At 39.0% G+C, this 20,183-nt stretch overlaps 1 protein-coding gene across 2 annotated transcripts in view; it reads left to right on the top strand.

Annotated features, from left to right (window-relative positions):
* Positions 1-3,007: 3,007 nt before the first annotated feature.
* Positions 3,008-20,183, top strand: part of GRK5 (G protein-coupled receptor kinase 5) — a 170,792-nt gene continuing 153,616 nt past the window's right edge. The window contains exon 1 of one of the 2 annotated variants that reach the window (XM_026704861.2): positions 3,008-3,465. In XM_026704861.2, coding sequence (XP_026560646.1) covers positions 3,414-3,465 — 52 coding nt within the window. In that variant the 5' untranslated portion in view covers positions 3,008-3,413. The remainder of the gene's footprint in view (positions 3,466-20,183) is intronic. The other variant, XM_087932652.1, reaches the window with a different exon arrangement.

The raw sequence follows: 20,183 nt of genomic DNA, 5'->3' as shown, positions 1-20,183 counted from the left end.
GAATCCATTGCAGAATCTAAGAGTTTTGGATAACTATCATTTAGCCTCCAACCATTTTAGGGAAGATTGTTAAGACAATTGCGGCAGACAAACTCCTCCAGAACGTTATTTGGACCTTTTTCAGGAGGGTTTCAGACCCAGATGGGAGAATGGAACCGTTAGTCCCTTGTATTGCCTGGGAACCTGGATCAGAGTTGTACAACACTCTTCATACTTTTGAATCTCTAATGACTTTTGATACCATCAACAATGATAATTTACTGAACCACATACGGGTTTGGGAATGAAAACCCTGTTTGTAGTGGTTCTGCTTCTTTCTCCATTGGTGGTTTTAGGCAGTTGTGACGGGCTATGAGAGGTTAACAGTTAGCCCAATGGATATGTGGGAAGCCACAGAGCTTGGTCCTCTTTCCCGGTTCTTTAATATCTATAGGTAAGATCATCCAACAGTTTGGGGTGCTCATATTAGCTAACATAAGGGAGATCTTTCTGATGTCCTATCAGTGTTTGGAGGCTGTAAAGGTCTAGATGGGAGAGGAGACATTGAAGCTGAATCCAACTAGGACAGAATTCCAGTACTGAAGGTGTTCTCTGTCAATGCCAGTGTTACTGTTGTATAGGCAAGCATTGCCATAAAGGAACAGCTTTGGAATCTGGGGTCCTTCCTGGCTTATGTGTGATGGCTTTTATCTATGAAGGGAGGTGATGTGATAGACTACAGGGAAGAGCAGTTTCCAGAAAGGAGGAAGTACATTCCAAGGAATTGAGCAAGACAAGAGTTAACACAGACTGGAGCTGGATCAGAGAAAGAGATTTAGGATAGCCACTCCTAAAATCTTCCAAAGTATATTTTTTAGGGTTGGAGTAGTATAGTGGTAGACGGACAAAATTCTTTCTGTATGGTATAAGTAAATAAAAGAAATAAACTTTGGTTCGGTTGTTCTGTGTTATTCTTGGGCTCGGCCTGACAAAACAGTAGAAGCTATAACTAAATGATTTTGTCAGTTTTGGCTGAAGTGCCAATTGTCGTCCTATCTGGTTCAAGAAGACCTAGTTATATGTACAGTAATTCAAGATCTTATTACCTCCTAATTGGACTACTGCAGTGCGCTTTACATGGAGCTTACAGAATTCAGGAACTGCAAATAGTCCAGGGTTTTATGGCTTGTCTACTTACTGGCTCCTGAAGTTGGAAGCACATAACACTGACTTGTGGGGTCTTCATTGGTGGCCAATTGATGCCTGGATATAAATGAAGGTTCTAGTCTTGACCTAAAAACTCTCCATAACTTGGCATCTGGACACGTGCAGGACTGCCTGCTCCAGTCAGAATCAGCCCGTGTCACTGGAAAGAGCAACTTCCTATGGTCTCCATCTCTCCAAAAGCCAGAGAGGCTAGGTGAAAATATACTGCTTTTCCAAAACAGACCAATGCTCTGGGATGGTCTTAGATCAGACTGTGGGCTTTAGGAAATGACTGAAAATGGAATTTTCCAAAGAGCATTATGCCACCTCATTTTTTTCCTGGTTTGTTGCTTTCATTGGGGTTTTCAAATACCATTATTTGTTTAAACCATAACCTGGGTAGTTTAACTGGTATATTTTATGCATCCAATTTTGTCCGAATGCAGCAAAATATAAGTTTAATCAATAAAAAAAAGTAGTTGGGTTCATTAGTGTTCAGTCCACATGGTTAAGCAGACTAAGCTTGTAGATCAACAAGTCCTATTTTTTCTTTTTCTTTTTTTTTTTGAAAATTTTATTTGGGTTTTCACAAAAAAAACCATAATACAAATAAAACATCTTTTTTTTTGAAAATAGCACAGTCCCAGGTTACACTTCTTCATACAGACACAAATTCAATTTCATGCTTATTCTTGTGTTCTATTCCATATCTTATTACTGTTTTACATTTTCTACATAGTTTTTCCCCTCTTTTAATTTTCTCAACTTTATTTTGATTATCTTATCTCAATTCAATCATTATATTTATACTTTTGTCTGTCCTGTTTCAATTTCATATTATTTTTTCTCATTAAACAAATTTTCTCCTGTAGTTACTAATTGGAGTATGACGCCTTTATATCTTTTAATTACATCCATTCAACTCTTATTTAAACTTCAATGTATACCTTTAAGATTATAACATTCAATACATAACTTCCAATCGAATTCTGCTTGGTACATTCTTAAAATACACACTATATTCTTTAAAAAAGATTATATATATATATATATTTAAATAAAACACTCATTCAATTCCAATTCAATTCTATCATTAATATTCATTAACATCTTAACATCTTTAACATTTCTTTTTAATTAAATATCATACTTCCTTGGGAACACTTATGAACTTTCCATAATTAATTTTTTTCCCCATATTTCTCGACAACTCCTATTTTTTCTAAAACCATAGTGGAGCTCAAGGCGCTAAAAACGATCCGCAGGCATTGTGCCTAATTCATTTGGCTTCCATGTATTTTCCTTGTTCACTTAACAGGAACTTGTGCACACAGAAACATTAACAGCATTTGAGGAACTGTCAAAATATTTTCACGAGCAGCTTATTTCATTAAACCAAAGCAGCAGATTGACAGTCTTGGAACGGATTATGAATCATGATGGTCTTCGTTCAACCGTGAGAATTATAATTTTTTTAAAAAAAAAAAACCCACTCCAGACTATTTCCGCTTCCCTTTATACTCTGGAGTTGCTCCATCACTCCTACCCTAGGAAAGCATCTGAAAAACCTGATCGGGCATCCAAGTGCTCACCGCCCGACCGCCTGCATGCGCTATGCAAGGAACGGATGCTGGCGGTAAACCCCCTCGCCGCCCCCGCCCCCCACCCCCACCCCTAGCCTTTACGAGAGAGAGAGAGAGAGAGAGAGAGAGAGAAAACTACGTCTCCCGACACGCTCAGAGGAACGAGCCAGCTGTTGAGCATGGCGCCTGCGCAATGCTGCGGAACCCACTTCATCGTACCACACCCCCGCGGAGGGAGGGAGAGAAGCCCGCCCATCTGAAACCTTCTCAGCAGAGGAAGGGGGGGGTGCGGTGAGAGGGAGGGCTTTTCCTTTTTTTTTCTCCCCCCAACGCTTTTACATGTAGGCACCGAGAATGGAGTAAGCGAAATCGGCGAAGCGAAGGGGAGAAAGAGTTTCGGGCTGGAGGAGGGAGAGGGAGGGAAGCAGCAGCAGCAGCAGCAGCAGGCGGGCAAGCCAGCAAGCGGTGGTTCTTTCTTAAGGAAGGAGCTCGTCGGAGGGAGCCAGAGAAAGCCGCGCAAGAATGCCCTAAGGGCAGGGGGTTGGTGCCGCGCTGCCGTAGAGTCGGCGAAGGCGAAGCGCCGAGTGCCTCTCTGGAAGCTGCCCATAGTCCGCTGCCTGCCGCGCGTCCCGCCCGAGCTTGTCAATGGAGCTGGAGAACATAGTGGCCAACACGGTTTTGCTCAAAGCCAGAGAAGGTAAGCCCGCTCGGCGCCAAGCATCTCTCCCCCGACTCCCTCCCTCTGCCCTGTCGCATTTCGACCTGTGCGAAGCGATGCCAAGCGGCGGAGGCGGGAAGGGGATGGGGAGGAGAAGGCGGCGGCGGCGGCGGCGGCATCATCCTCCGGGCTGGAGCGGGTGCGGTTGATTCTCCTCGTTCTGGAGCCGAGCTTTGCGGGGTGAACGCGGTGCTTCCAGCCCGGGCTTTGCTGAAAGGAAGCAAGAGCCGGGCTCGGGAGAAAAGCGGTTCCTTCGCAAGAGATTCGCCCTTGCCAACCCCAGCTCAAGTCTCCCATCTCTCTTGCCTTTCTCGCCCCGCAAAAAGCCTGCGGGATTTCTCCCTGGGTTTGATTGTGTTTGGGAAGGTCGGTCGGCGGAGGCGGCTCGTAGCGCTTTCCCCGGGTGGAAAGCACGTTCTGCCAAGCCGAAGAGTTGGGGCGCTCGGTCGGGATCGACTCTTTGGCATGAGGGGCGTGTGTGCGCTCTTCCATACACCCTCCCCCCCCCCACCACCACCCCAAAAAATAAAATAAAACCCCGAGCTATCGGGAGCTCGGAAGGGTCTTTTCGTATATGAAACCAATGTCCTACACACGTCACTGAGAAGAAGGGGAAAGAGAGAGAGAGAGAGCGGTTCGAATGCATAGAGAGGGCGGAAGGCAATTACTGGACCTTGAAAATTGCACATGAAAAACCTCCGCCACCTCCGTGTCCCCTCACCAAACCCCACCCCTGCCCCACAGCTGTACGGTAAAAGCACCGTTTAAAGAATTGGGGGGAGGGTCTTTTTTTTTTTGCATCAGATCCTGGAGTTTGGTGCTGTGTGCGCGCATTTGCAACGTAGAACATGTATGGGGCACCTTTGGAGCGGGCAGGAGAGTGGGGGAGACCTACGATCGTGCTCTCAGCCCTGACCGATGAGCGGAATTACGGCCATTCCCAACTTCATCCCTGTTAACGAGCGATTCGGAATCCGTTTTACAACCTTTGGTCGCCTGGGTGAGGAAGAGGGTTTCTCTGCTTCGATGGCTGGATGCCTTCTGTATTTCCATGCTTCCTTCCTGGCTCTTCCCGAACCTCTCCGAGGAGGATATGGGCTTTTTTCTGAAAGGTGATAAAGCTTAGCTCCTGAGCGCACAGCTTGCAGTGTTTGGAGGGGAGCTTTCATTCACTGCATTTGATGAATGAAAAAGAAAAAAAATCTCCTAGTTCCTCGCAGGTTCCTCTAATCTCTTGTGACTGCTTGGATGTTTTAGCAGATGCTAAGGGATTATCCGAGGGGGGGGGGGCTGGGATTGCATCTGCTTCCAGGAAAAGCCGTCCTTTGGAGGCAACTGTTTCCCCCTTATGCCCTATTGACACAATGTCCTTCAATCAAGGGGGGTGGGTGGGATACTTAAGGTCAGCATCCCTCTCTTGACCTTTTCTTGGCAAAGTGGGTTTTAAAAAAAAACCACGAAAAAACCACAACACATTATCTATTTAAAAATACACACTAATGATCATTCGGTTGAAAATTCTGGTCTAAGTTAAGGGTCTCCAACTTAGCTTGGCTGGCTGAGGAATTCTGCGAATTAAAGTCCATCAGTCTTAAAGTTGCCAATGTTGGAGACCCTTGGTCTCAATTGTGTAAAGTGGATAGGAAAGATTGGATAGACAGCTGCCTCAGGGAGCCTTTTAAGAGTTACTGAAGGAGGAGTAGCATTAATACAACTTATATACATTTGAGAACACCGCTTCTGGTATTTATGCAGCTGTGTCTTGTAGGGACCCTATCTAATAATCAAAAGTAATTGATCAACCAGTGAACACAGTCATTATGTAACAACCCAGAAGATACTTCTGAAATTAATTCTTGGGTATAAAAACAAAAAGAAAAGGTGAGGTCATATGCCAAGGGAGAAAGGTAGGAGAATATTTTGCTTTACTTGAGAAGAGAATCTGGTAACTTTCCTGCAAGATCTTCATCTCCCATGCATCCTTACATATTGAATAAAGCTTTCAGTCCAACGTTTCTATATGCATGAACTGAGGGTTAAAAATAAAGGAGTCTCATCTTAGCCCTAGTGGATCGCTAGAATCAGGCCATAGTATTTCTAAGCAAGGAAATCTAGTTGGTGACTGAAGGCTAAGAGAGAAAAGCGATCACACAACATCTGTGAGGAGCCACCTGGTGGCAAGACATTATTACGCATCTTATGGCTTGAGAAAAACTTCCAAATCTTATTACCTGTACGTAAGAGGTGTTTCTGTGTGGAATAAATATGACTATTAGACATTTGAGGATATAAATATTGCCTTCTTTGTATTAAGTAAATGTCTTTAATTTGTAAGGGTGCTGTAAGTAACTGGGTGAGCCTCATGCAGACTTTTTATTTGTTTCTTTATTTGCAGAGTACTAGATTTTTCTTTTTTTTTTCCAGATTGCAGAATCTGCTATTAAAAAAATCCAAGACCCACTCCCCAATCTACCCCCAGTCATATAGCAGTGTTTTAATGGTAGAAAATTGGCAGCATTCAAGTGATTTCCTTCCTTCCTTCCTTCCTTCCTTCCTTCCTTCCTTCCTTCCTTCCTTCCTTCCTTCCTTCCCTCTCTCCCTCCCTCCCTCCCTCCCTCAGTCTAGTAGACCCTTAGGATTCCCTAGAACATAGTTTGAAAAAACTGTGCTAGACAATGTGTGAAGTGAAGCTTACAAGCCATGAGTTGTTGGTTACGGACTTATGGTTTATGTTATCTGTTGTAATAGAACTTCAAGAATGATTAATCTATGATATATATTTTTTAATATTATGGTTTCTTAAAACATGTTCTTCATGTTTTTTGTCATATGAATATATTTCATGCTTTTCTTCCCAGGAGACCTATGGGGCTGTGTAGTGAAAATGCAATGTTTGAGTTGACTTTTGTTGCCTGTATCAATGATGGATTTTGACTATCCCGTGACTTGTCAAACTCTCTTCAGAGATTACACATTTCTTTCATTCTCTTTTATATTACTTTATCTATGCAAGGTTTCTATGCTCTGAGGATGGAGTCTTGGATATTACCTTTTTATGCATATAAATATTAGTGTAATTGTTGCAAAGGAAGATTATCATGAGTGCATGGAACAGAACTTGATGTATGTAGTAATGAGTGGGTACACTTTATCTTGTTCTATTATTTCATTTATACAAAACTATACTGATGACAAATGTTCATAGGGTTTCTGTTCCAAGCTTTCTGGAATGTACTGAACGGCCATTTTTCCACTTTCAGGAAAGGAGTCATGATTTACTCCTCACCTGATCTTTTTAATCTGAATTATCTGGTTTTTAATGTTTTTTTAACCATATTTCATTAAATTTTATTGTTTTGGTTTGATTGGTAGTTGTTCCGAGAGCCCTATGTATAGAAATGTAGGATGGAAATATATTGATAAACATTTTATTCCATAAGGAATAGATGACGATAATTGGGACTTCAATCTGAGATAAGCTTCACTGAGAGATATTGTTTTAGTGTTTATGGGATTAGAACATTTTTAGTGAATTATACTTCAACATATCTGGAAGATAACAATGAGAACATTGGATTCATGGTTGTAGTACATTTCTATTTTTAAAGGAGGGGTCTTTCAGTTTATAGCTGATTTCCCAATAAATTACATAGCAATTCAAGACGTAGGGTAATAAATATTTTGCCATCATGTTAGATTAAAAGTTAAAAGCTGTTTGGTGAAGTTTTTAAATTTCTTGTTTAATATAGATCTTCCTTGGATATTTTCTAAAATGTCCAAAATTTCTAAAGAGTTTTTAGGAAGTAAATCAGTCACCCTAGCACCTATTGCACAATGGTAGATTGATACTTTAGTTCTGTTTTTAGAATTTATGTTTTTGATATAAACTACTGGGAATTTATCTTTTTAGTATGATGGTCTCTAAATGTAATAAAATAACCAGTGGATTTAATAATAAAATAAAATAAAATAATAAAACTATCTGTGGATCTCTAGATGCCTCAGTTGACAAAAATATATTTGGAGAGCCACAGGTTCAGAAGGGAAATATAGGAAAGTGCATTTTAGTTAGTACTTTTAAAAAATCAGTTAATGGAATGGTACTGCAATTATGAACTGCATTCTTACTCATGGACACAGGAACAGCTAGTTTTCAGCTGTTTTAATCGTACTACGGTGTAGTTTGTTGAATATTTAGCTATAATTAGAAAGTAATAATTATTTCAAACACTGTATATATAGGACAGCAAAATATAACAACAATGTGTGTGTGTGTGTGTGTTTAAAGAAATGAGACAAAAACTAAAATTAAAGAGAAGGGAACAAAAAAAGATAAGAAAAAGATGAAGCCAAAAATGCAGACAAAAGAAAGAAAATTTAAATAAGTTATTTCCAATTTTCTTTTACAACAGTTATACAACAGTTATACAAATGCAAATGACTTTGGGGTCTATAGTTATAAATTACTTACATTTTTTTATGATTGTTTCTTTTAATTATCAGAACCGTATATCATACTTTTTTTTCCCCCTGTTTCATATAAAAAACCATAAGGTTTTAAGCTTAGGCAATATATTTTCTTTAACAAAGCTGTCAATTTAGCTATCTTCATAATCCGTTCCTGTATTGTATCTAAACTTGAATCTTTCTACTTTTGTACATATAATCATGTTGCACAACATTATTATTGTGCAGTTATCATATATAAAAAGTTCCATGATTTTATTCCAACTGTTTATTCATCAGTCTTTAAAATCATCTATATTTTACCTTTTTTGTGCCTCCAACCAACATGATAAAACGTTCCCTCTTGTTGATTACATTTCTAGCATAAATTTTTGCCTTATATATTCGACACAGTTTTTCAGTGATATATACCAGCAATACATTATTTTATAAAAAATTTCTTTAAAAAATATAATAACGTATATTTCAGTCCTTTCAACCATGTATTTTCCCACTGTTCCATTTGTATATTCTAAGAAAAAATGTTGTTTCAAATTTCAATAAAAATTGATACATTTTGTCCACACATTCATCATCTGTACAAAATTATGTTTCAAATTCAATCTTACATAGTTCGGTATCAAAAATTCTTTTACCTACTTCAAACTTTTTCTAATAACGGTACATAAGAAAGCCATTGACACGTGTATCCTTCTTGCTGCCAACTCTTCTCTTGATTTTATTTGACGTTCTTCTGGCAATATTCTGGTATATCAGACTTAGTTAATCATTTATGTTTACTTATCATTTCTCTTTCATAAAATGCTTCTTGTGCCGAGAGTCACAAAGGTAGTTTTGGGCACAAGCTAGATTTATATCTATTCTATACTGTCAATATGGCACTCTAACTCAAGAGCCGTGGTGGCACAGTGGTTAGAATGTAGGACTGCAGGCTAATTCTGCTGGCTGCCAATTGCCAGCATCGGCAGTTCGGATCTCACCAGGCTCAAGTTTGACTCAGCTGTCCATCCTTCCAAGGTTGGTAAAATGAGGACCCAGAATGTTGGAGGCAGTAAGCTGACTCTGTAAACCGCTTAAAGAGGGTTTATATACCACTGTAAAGTGGTATATAAGTCCAAATGCTATTGCTAACAAAATTATTTTTAAAGTTACATTAACCCTAGTTTGTCATATCCAAATATCCATGTCACTCTTAAGTCAAGTCCTTCTAATTCCAAAAGCTTTTTATTTCTCCCCAGTATCTATATATATTTCAGCCTTTCTTTAGATGGTACGTTAGACATCAAAAGAGATCTAATAGAGTGTTTTATATATATCAATAAGCACATACACTGGGTGTAGAAAGCCCTAGATTCATTTTGTTATGCTTCCAAGGTGAGATGTGACATATTCTTGACTGACATTTTTAAAATTGGCTGCTGGTCAGTTTAGATAATGGCAACATCAACCAATTACATGGACAAATCTGCTGCTCATTTTTTTATTGTTAATTTTTGAAAAACATGCATGAGTAAGCTAACTAATTTTTCAAACACACATTAACTCCAAGCTGCATTATGAACATTATTATAAAAACACAGTTTGCCTCCTATCTTAATCATCTTATTTTTCAGCAATTTGGCCTCACCTATCAGAATTTAAAGCAAAATGCTTTTATCACAGGCTCAAGGATTTGCAGCTAAATATAATCTGAAATGCTGTTTAGCCATATCATACTTGGCCAGCAAAAATGTGGATTATCACTGAATATCAGCAAAGAGATGCAGAAAACACAAACTTTTTGCTTCCATCTAGTGGTTGTCTGGATTTTTGCAACCCAATTAGAAACTGCCTAATTCTGTGAACATTAGCTTTAAGAAAAGCTATTTGATATTTTGGATATCAAAGAGAAAAATAATTGTTAGATGAAATCAATAGAGAATTATCATTTGAGAAACAAGTGCCCAGGCTCAAATTATTGTAAAGACATTATATCAATAGCTCACAGCCAAGAAAAGTCTATAATGCTGAAAAAGATGGAAAAAAAGAAGGGAAGAAGACAACTAGGGGCAAGATGGATCCACTTAATTACAGCAGTGATGGGGGCACTATTGAAGGACCTAAAGGGCCAGGTCATCCTGGAAAGAGTTTACTTGTGTGTCTCAAAGGTGCTTTCTTTCAACCATAACCCGGACGACTGAGAATCTCCATAGATGTCTACCTATGTGGTCGCTAAGATTCAAAACTGACACATAATTGGGGGCGGGGGAAAGTTAATCAACGTCAGGGGTCGGATGCTACCGGTTCTGCCTGGCTCTATAAAACCGGTAGCTCTGAAGAGCAGCAGACACCAAACTGGTTCTGTGTTTGCTGCTGTTTGCCACCTCCCCTCCGCCCGGGCTCTTATTGTCCTTTAGTTCCTGCTTTTTCAACCTCAGCTGCTTTGCGCAGCACAGCTGAGGTTGAAATAGCAGGAAAAAAGTGGCTTTTCAAACGCTGTGCGCTCAAGTGCAGCGCTTTTCACTGTGCACAGCACAGCTTAAGGTTTTTACACTCACACGCAGCAAAATGTAGTCACCGAACCAGTAGTAACACTGGTTGAATCCCATCCCTGCTCAACGTATCAATAAAATAATGTATTGCACACACATATAAAAGCTCAGTTTTAGGTGTTAAGAAGAATAAACCAAGTTATGTGAAAAGATTTTAGAAGTCCCAGTGTTCTAAAATGAACTTGTGTAGACACTCAAGATAACCGCTTGTTTAGAGGCCATCAAGTTTAAAAAATGAGTGCTCTAGTGCTGACACAGCTTTTAGACTATTTCTAAGAAATAGATTAGAAGAGTAATATAATAGAGGGAAAGATTCAACTTTTCCATTTTTACTGCTGCCTTCCAGCTTAAATACAGTAGCTAAATACAGAGTAGTTTCAATACAGAGCTAAATGAAGAAAATAGTTCATAAATTTGAAATAAATAAACCTATTCAACTTAATCCCATTGTGAACAAGAAGTTTTATATAACTTTATCAGAACATGCATAGTTTATAAAATAGTGTTCAAATACAGTTATAGTAAAGAAATAGCCATGTCCTGCTTTCCAAACTTCATTTTGGAAATCCTACAACTGTTCTTAGTTTTAAATTGGCCAGGCAACCCATCAACTGCAGAAGACCTATCTGCATGATCCCGGGATATCTCATAATAGATTAGGAATAGCTTTTTGGAGTTCTTGTTTTAGATGAATTATGGGACAATACTGATGATACTGTGTTTATTTCAGCCACGCCCCTAATGGCTCAGAAGCAGGAAGAAACAAGAAAATACAGTCCACAGGTTGAAAACTGTTGTCTACTCCTTTGCTCAAACCAAATGTAAATTTTAGCTTAGCGTGACCTTTGAATTCAGCCATTGTGATTTGTCCAGCAAAGTTTATGGTTTGCATATGAACCTCTAGTTCTTGTGCTTTCTTCTCAAACCATAATTAAATAAAACATGACCCGATGCAATTTGCAAGCCTGGTCATTATGTTTAACAATAAACTTTACAAGTGTTTTCTGGAATGTAAACTGTGAGTAGTCATTATTGACAGTGTTTACTCTCAATAACTGAAGAAACTGAAAGCAGTTTCCATTACAGCTTCTGAAACTGAATACAGCTTTAGTAGAATGGTTTTAAACTTCATCTAATGGGAAAGATATGAGATCAGTCTTCTTGTACTTAAACCATGAAGACTATTGGTCTTAGTTTGTCAAAAGCTGATATCTGTTCATCTGTTAAGTTCTACTAGCTTAAGTATCAAGTGATTGATTGTACAGTGCGTACAAAAATCCTATCCATAATATGATATACGGAGTGAAATGCATGTAATGTATTCAAGTCTATGCAAATATCCAACTGCTAATTCTCCAGTAACTGGATCCAAAATTCCAAGGAAATATTGTTGCAGAATCAATAGCACAAGGAATAAAAATAAAATAACAATATAAATGATTTGACACAGACTCAGTAAGCTTGTTTATGATAAACTTTCCTAGTAAAATATTTTAAATATATAGTTTTTAGAAGGGTAACCTCACAAGTGTTTTGCTATCATCTAAAGAAGAGGACTGTAAGTTTTGAGAGCATATGCTGTACTTAATCATCAGAGGCTCTCAACTGTCTTTATTTATCTACATTAATCCATAAGAAGTGAAAATGAATTGAAGTGTAAAATGTTTATCATGTGGCACAAGGCTTGCATGGATAGGGATTCCTGACTTTTCCAGACAAGAACTTTTAACAAAATATTTCATTTAGCTGAAGAGAAAATAATAGAACACATGATGAGAGAATAACTACAATACAGTTTATTATAATTAAATACAATTGAAATACATTTAGTTCTTGCCCGGGCTTTATCTGCAAATTTCCTTACCTGTGGTCCTAAGCTAGAAAAAATAATAATAAAACATTTGTGATCTAGTGCTTCTGTTTTCTGAAGGAAGGTTTCATCACTCCATCCGGGCCAAGATATTACATCACAGCAGGATGCAGAATTTCTGTAATCTTTTTTTTAAATTAAAAAAGCATGTTTTTTTTACAATATTGTGTGGTTTAAGTAGAAGATCTGTGGCCTTCCAAGGCTGTGTGTTCATTGGATAGTGGTTCTGCAAGACTTTGTATGGCTAAACAGGAAGCTAGACCAACGCAGGAAAGAAGAATTTCAAATACTCCATTTCAACCATATATCTCTGTAGACCTGCATTCTTGGGCTTGAAGGGGTTATATTTACAGGGGCCTCCAACCTTGGCAACTTTAAGCCTGGAGGACTTCAACTCCCAGAATTCCCCAGGCAACTTTAAAAATCCCATGAAAACATTAAGACTACCCAATCCAGATATGGTAGTCTTTATAGATCATCTGTGTTGATTCTGGTCCTGTCTAGCATCTATTTGAGCAGGCTTCCTGCTGTGTTCTGTGTTAATAGCAAGGTTTGTTCTTTAACATAAAGAACCATATTATGTAGAAATAGACGAGCTTTTCCTTGGTCCAGATACACTGTGCTATATATGGAAACTGGTGGACCCAAGAGATTTATGTGACTCCCTTTTGTGCTACCTCTTTCAGTCAAACACTGATTCATTGTCAAATTGATTCATTGTCATTTGGAGCTGAGAAATAATTTTTAAAAATGCTTATCCATTCTGGAAAAAAAAATCAGCTCTATGAAATATTCTATTTTCCCCAATGTTGTGCTTCTAAATTTGTGTAATACCCATCACTTTGCGATATAGAATGGGGATTAGGTGATTGAAACCATTTAGAAGATGCTATTCTTCCGTTCCAGTACATTTATATTTAATGTGTACAGCAAAATCCTTGCTTTACCAGTCAGTATCTTTGAGTCCAACTCGCCTCACAGCTCTTTTGGGTCAAATAGGAGGAGGAAGGAGTATTGGGTATGCATCCTGAGTTATTTATAAAATTTAAAAGGTAGGAAACAAATAAATAAAATATGTCACTTTAACGATGCTCTTCAGTATTGGAAGATTTGTATAAGGAGTTGTCACACGCAGGAATGAAAACTTCAAAAATTGAAAATTGCCAGCAGTTGTTGTCCTGCTAATAGATTAAAGGTAATTTCTTCGCACCACCATTGTGTGGCAGCTTGTCATTGTGACTGCTGATGAAACAGGGGTTCGTCATTTTTATCAAGAATCAAGCCAGTGCGTGGAATATCATTATAAAGCTTTACCTGCAAGGAAAAAAAAATATACCATGGCCTGGTTTTCCATAGTTTCCCTGTAGCAAAAATCATGGTTTTTTTTTAAAAAAAAAATTCAAATGGTGTTATTCATATAAATTTCCTTGAACTTGGCACCACAATCGACACAGAGAACTACACTGTATCATTAAAAACTTTGATTAAACAATATTTGGAAACACAAGAAAGAGAGTGTACTGCAACATGATAACACTAGACCTTGTACTTCCTGAGCCACCCAGGAAGCAATTGCAAAGTGAGACCAAACCATTTTATTTCAGCTGCATATAGTGATTGGTGCCAAGTGAGTTCCAACTTTTCCTAAAATTGGAAAAATACCTTCATGAACATCTGCTTAACTGAAAGTCTTTTGAGGACCTGGTTGAAGAGCCAAAACCTGGGCTGAGTTTGTGATGGCTTGAAGAAGCTAATTCATTGTTAGCAGAAGTGTAGCTGGTAGCGGTGATTACGTGAAAAAATACAGTTAGCAAAAGAACTCATTTCGAAGCTTTGTGTGTGTGTGTGTGTGTGTGTGTTTCATTAATTAAAATATTCCTGTGTAACCTAAATTATGGGGGTGGAGATGTTACTTGTCATGCAACCCTTGTACAATCCACAAATTCTGTGGCTTTACCACTTCATTCCGAAAAGGCTAAGCAGGAACAGCAGTGATTGAAAATACATCTGTTCTTATCTGATGTGGTGGCAACTCTCTCTAAATTTGGTTTTATCTGTTTTGTACACAAACAGAACATGAGCAATTAGCCCACAAGCTTTGCAGCTGCAAAACACCCTATGTCTGTGTGGAAAAGTCTACTGATGCATGAACAACTGGAACTAATTAAAGTCATTCTTTTCATTATGGAGTGATCTAAAGAATGCAGTAAAAATGACAACTGCTCAAACCAACAAATATTTAAGTCTTGTGGAATTTCTAGAGTTTTTTTAAAAAAATAGATGGAAGAATCTTTTTTCCTGTGCATGCATGACTTATGAGGCTTTATCTCTACGATTCACTGCTCTAGCTTTTTCAGAAGTGTAAAGTAAAGCATTACAGCTTTTTGATCAAAAGCAGCGTGGTGTGATTACTCAGAGCTGGCATCACCATTGCCTGCTGCAGGGGTTATTCAGGTGTCAAACCAGATTTGCAACCTTTGGCCTGCTTCCTCTTTTTTAGAAGGCAAATAATTTGTACTCATGTCCTGGCTTTACAGGACAGTTGATTCTTGCTATGCAACTGGCATCATTCCAGAATCTGGCTGGGAACACTGGAAACTGCCCTAGACTATTTATCTAGTAGCCTAATATAAATGTTTCTCTCTGATTAGCAGGAGCTCTCTGAGGAAATTTGAATGATTTTCTCCTTATGTGTAGTATGTGGTGCATTAGGTAGCAGTTACACTTAAGAGCTTCTGAATATAAAATGGGGGCTTCTTCATTTTGGATTTCAGTAAGGGCCAGTTTACTGACAGAATCTCACTTCTAAACAATCCTTTTTAAATGATGGAAAAGGTTATATTAGATAATTCTGTGATCAAATATGACTTGTCTTGAGACTATCAAATCCAGACATGGTAGTCTTTATAGATCACCGGTGTTGAATTCCAGTCCTGTCGAGCATCTGTTTGGGCAGACAGACTCCCTAAGTGTTCTGTGTTAATAGCAAGGTTTGGTCTTTAACATAAAGCATCATATTATATAGAAATAGGTGGCCTTATTTTTGGTCCAGATACACTGCTCTATATATGGAAACTGGTGGATCCAAGAAATTTATTGACTCCCTTTTGTGCTACCTCCTTCAGCCAAAGGCTTAAGTTTTTGTTTCCTGTGATTTGGAGCTGAGAAATAATTTTAAAAATGCTTATCCATTCTGGAAGGAATTTTCAGCGGTATTGTTGTGGTTCGCTGGCAGCCTGTGCAGATGGCAGCAAAATTGGACAGTAGGGAAGAAAGGGGATCAGTCTAGGATTCTGGAGAGGACTCAGACGAAGGTCCTGCATCCAATTCAGAGTTGGGGCCAGGACCATCTGGGAGTGGGGTGCTGCCTCCAGAGCCTTCAGAATCTGGCAGCAGTGAGGCAGAGGATCCAGGGGAGCCTGTTCCCAGTGCGCGTGTGCACAGAGCTGCTAGAAGGTGAGAGCAGCTGAAACAAAAGGGGCAACTCAAGATTAAGGCTGGGAAGTGATTGCCCCTCCCATAGGTATAAAGGACCGACAAAGATGATGAACCCTTTTCAGGAAGCAAAGTCATTCGTTCGGTTCAGACTCATTCTTGAAGCTCTTTGTACTTCAGTTGGTTTTTGTTCTAGTTTATTTGACACTTCTGTTATTGGAAGCACTTGGGTGATTATCTCAAGGGACTGTTTGAGATTCATTACCGGCTAGGAATGAAAATAATTCCCAGCATTGCAATAAAACAAGTCTTGTTTTTAAAATAAGTGTGTGTGTAATTATGGTCTCGGAAGCCTTGGTCAGAACAGGTATAAAATTATTATTTCCCCCTGAATGTTGTGATTCCGAATTTGTTGTGGTATAATTATCCATCACTTTTGCATTTATTTATTTATTTATCTATTTTGCATATGGCATAAATAATGAAAACTTTTGCAATATAGAATAGGATCAGGTAATTAAAAACATTTACAAGAAGCTACCCTTTAATTTCAGTTTCAGGACATTTATATTTAACATGTGCAGCAAAATCTTTGCTGCTCCAATTCTGTATTTGCCATATCACAATTTTCCAAGCCAGTATTTCTGGAATTGCACCTCTTAATTTAGCAGCAGGATTTTGTAGTTCAAAGAAATTAAGGAGAAGATGCATGATCTCACATACTTTGGAAAGTGAAGCTTTGGAAAAAGTACAAAGAAGACCAACTAAGATGATTAAGAGCCTGGAGACAAAAACATATGAAGAACGTTGCAGGAATTGGGTATGGGTAATCTTGAGAAAAAAAGTACTGGGGTGACATGATAGCAGTATTCAAGTATTTGAGGGGCTGTCCCAGAGAAGAGGGGGTCAACTTATTTTCCAAAGCACCAGAAGGCAAGACAAGAAACAATGGATGGGAATTAATTAAGGAGAGAAGCAACGTGGAATTAAGGAGAAACTTCCTAACAAGTCAGAACAATTAACCAGTGGAACAGCTCGCCTTCAGAAGTTGTAGGTACTGCATCACTGGATGTTTTTTAAGAAAATGTCTGGATAGCCACCTATCTGAAATGGTATAGGGCAGGGCTGTCAAACTCACAGCCCACAGGGCGGATGTATCATGTGTTGGCCATGCCCACACCCGGTTTCGCGAAGGGGGAAAAAGTCACAATAAGTCATATGATGCCTCAAGTTTGACACCCCTGATATAGGGTCTCCTGCTTGAGTAGGAGGTTGGACTAGAAGACATCCAAAGGTCCCTTCCAGCTCTGTTCTGATTTGACTTTGATGTTGGCAACTTTTTGAATTATAAATTCTATTACCAAGCTCCAGCTCTTGTTCTTCGAAGTGTACTGGAGAAAAAAATCAGCTGGAAAGAAAAGAGTTGGCAACACAACACATTGCTATAACCACAATTGTTGAGGCAAGGTTGTTAAATAAGCTATAATAGTTTCCACATCACTCTAATCCTTAAATTATGATTTGTAGACTAGAAGGACTGAGTTCCCACATCACATAAACTCAATAGCAACAAACCCCATTATAACTAATATATGAACTCAATACATTTCTTGATCCTTGTTTGTCTGGCTCTTTGTTTTTGAAAACAAAAACCATAGCCAGGATATTTTTGCTCTGGTTCTTCATCAGTTTCATAATTCAGTCTCCAGGTAGCATTAACTGTCTTAAGTGATGTCTATAAGAGGTTGATATATTCTCCAATCCATATGAAAATACTGCTTGTAAGACTGCCACATTATTAATTCAGAATGTAACAATGATTTACCATTGTTATCCAGGCCCCTCACCCCCAAAGGTACAATACTGTATCCTGTGATCACTCAAGCTAATCTCACCCCACCTTTGTTTGTTTTGAAACCTGCTTATTATATAATTCAGAGGTGTTTTTGGTCTGTCCATTGTGATTGTCATGTATTCTACTTATAGTTTTTATGAGGCATTGAACAGAGCAACTATCTAAATTAAAGAAGAAGAACAAAGAGGCGTAGTTTACCCTTGGTGTTCTGAAGGATACAGACAATGCCAGTCTCTTAAACAGGAAAATACACCTTGCCAGTGTTATATCTCATTTTGTGAAGAGGGCAAATCCGTGGAGCTGTCAGCATTTCTCCTATCTGATGGACTTTGAATGTTGGCTTGGCAGAAAAGTTTTCCATTAGTAACCCCCAAGGCTTTGGAGGAAGTATTATGGAGAAGGTGTCCTTGCTGGAGAAAGCCTGCTCATCGTGACTTTCACCAAAAAGAAATTGCAGTGAAGGTCTGAGATAAGGGACTCACTGAGGGCAGCCTTTATTTTCTCCTATACAAATGTGTTGGGCATTGTCTGATATGTTGAAAAAGGCTATTTCATCAGAGACCAAATAAAGCAAACAATAATGATGCTATTCCAGCCTCACATAGTTAGTAATACCCAGTACTGTAGAAACTTTCCAACATGAACTTTTGGAAATTGTTTTTACTTCAGGTTACCGACCATTCCTCTAAGGCTAACTTGTACAGGATGATTTGCATTGGAAAATGTTCTGATGTAAACTAAAAATTACCATGCGTAATTAGCCTATATAGCTTTTTTTCTCTGTCTCTTGCATAAGAATTTTTCTCTGGAGAATTTTCCAGCTCAAAAATTTCTGAAAACCCACATCATTGTGCAGTAAAGTGACAGGCTTGGCAGATCATTTCAGCTCTATTTAACTAAAATCCCAACACCAACTGTAGATCTTTACTTCAGCAGAATGTCTTAAGTAGTTTGCTTAAAATGCAACCTGTTCTTCTGCTTGGCTACTTTCCTCTGTGGGTGCCCAAACATAGTTTAATTGGAGCCAAGGTTAAATAAAGAGCTACTTTACTTTGAGGGTTAAGAGTCTGTCCCGGAAATGGAATGCCTTTGGACATGTGTAAAATGTCTTTTTATTACTGTTTCATGAAACTTTGTTTAAGAGATATTGTTTCAGAATACAGCTTGGCACAATGTGGTATAATGGCAAGATCACAGTAGAAGCAGTGGGGATACTTCAGTGGTTATGCTTTAAGCATGTTACCTCAGTTGTTCTCAACTTGTGGTCCACGGACTGCAGGGGGCCACGTGTCGTCACATGGAGTCCGCAAACGCTTGAAGAAATGTTATGATTTAAACCTTGAGTTAAGCCTTGGTGGTGCATAGGTTTGGTCTATGGCCACACAAAGGTATTTAAAGGGAGTCGATGGTGAAGAAAAGTTTGAGGATCACTGTGTTACCTCTTACCTATTTTATCACTGCTACCACTTTGACTACTATAGTGGGGAAAGGTGAATAAGACTTCAGAAATAAATGCCATTGTCTGAGCATTGAAGTAGCTTAGTACAAGGAAGATTTTTAATCCATAAAAAAACTTCACATATGCTCAGAGGAAATATCGAGGAAGATAGCAAGCAAAACCAATGAGTGGTGCAATGGCCAAGAGGTGGAGCTCTCGCCTCACAATCAGGAGGCTGTTTGTTCAATCCTAGGTAGAGGCAGATATTTCTCCCTCTGGGCACACTGGGAATATATCTGCTAGGAAAAAAACTCTCCACATTGGCGACAGGAAGACATCCGGACAGCTCCATTCAGTTGCCCAGACTCCACCCCGCAAAGGATTATGGGTCTGTAAAAAGAGGATGATAACAGCAAGCAAAACCAATAAGTCTCATGAGGCCTGCAAAGATAGGCAGATGTATTTTAATGTTCCTTATGGATGCACTTATAAATTGAATGAGGTGGCAGCAATATCTTTCATAATGGTGACTGTAGACACTGATCCACTCCAAGAGATTCCACAAATGAATTTGGCAACTAAATGAACAGCTAGCAGCTTTGAGTTACATATAGCAATTCACAAAGACTTGATCACACACACACACACACACACACACACACACACACACACACACACACACATATATATATATATATATATATATATATGGATCTTTGGTTGTTCGGGTTTTCTCCGCGTAAGATTGAAGTATCTAGGCAACGTTTCGATGAAGTCTCATTCATCATCTTCAGGCTTCTGTCTCCGGCTCTGTGCTTTTCAGAGTAATGTGAGATTGCAGCTGCTTCCTCCTTTTAACTGCCAGTGGGGGTGGGACTTGATTGGGTGGGGGCTTGGCTGTGTTCTGATTGGGTGGGGTGTGTTCTCATTGGTAGGGGGTTTGGTTGTGTTCTGATTGGTTGGGGGTTAGCCGTGTTCTGATTGGTTGGAGGCGTGTTCTGTTCAGGTGGGGGCTTGGCTATGCTCGGTTAGTCTTAGTTGCTGGGGATTTGAGCTGGAGAGTTGTGATCTTGCTGTTTGGCTTCTAGTTCGTGGTCCTGT

The sequence above is a fragment of the Pseudonaja textilis genome, chromosome 4 (assembly GCF_049901715.1).
Source record: "Pseudonaja textilis isolate UNSWEBS1 chromosome 4, rPseTex1.2, whole genome shotgun sequence".
Classification (NCBI taxonomy): Eukaryota; Metazoa; Chordata; class Lepidosauria; order Squamata; family Elapidae; genus Pseudonaja; species Pseudonaja textilis.
This window is presented reverse-complemented; position numbering and strand designations above follow the sequence as displayed.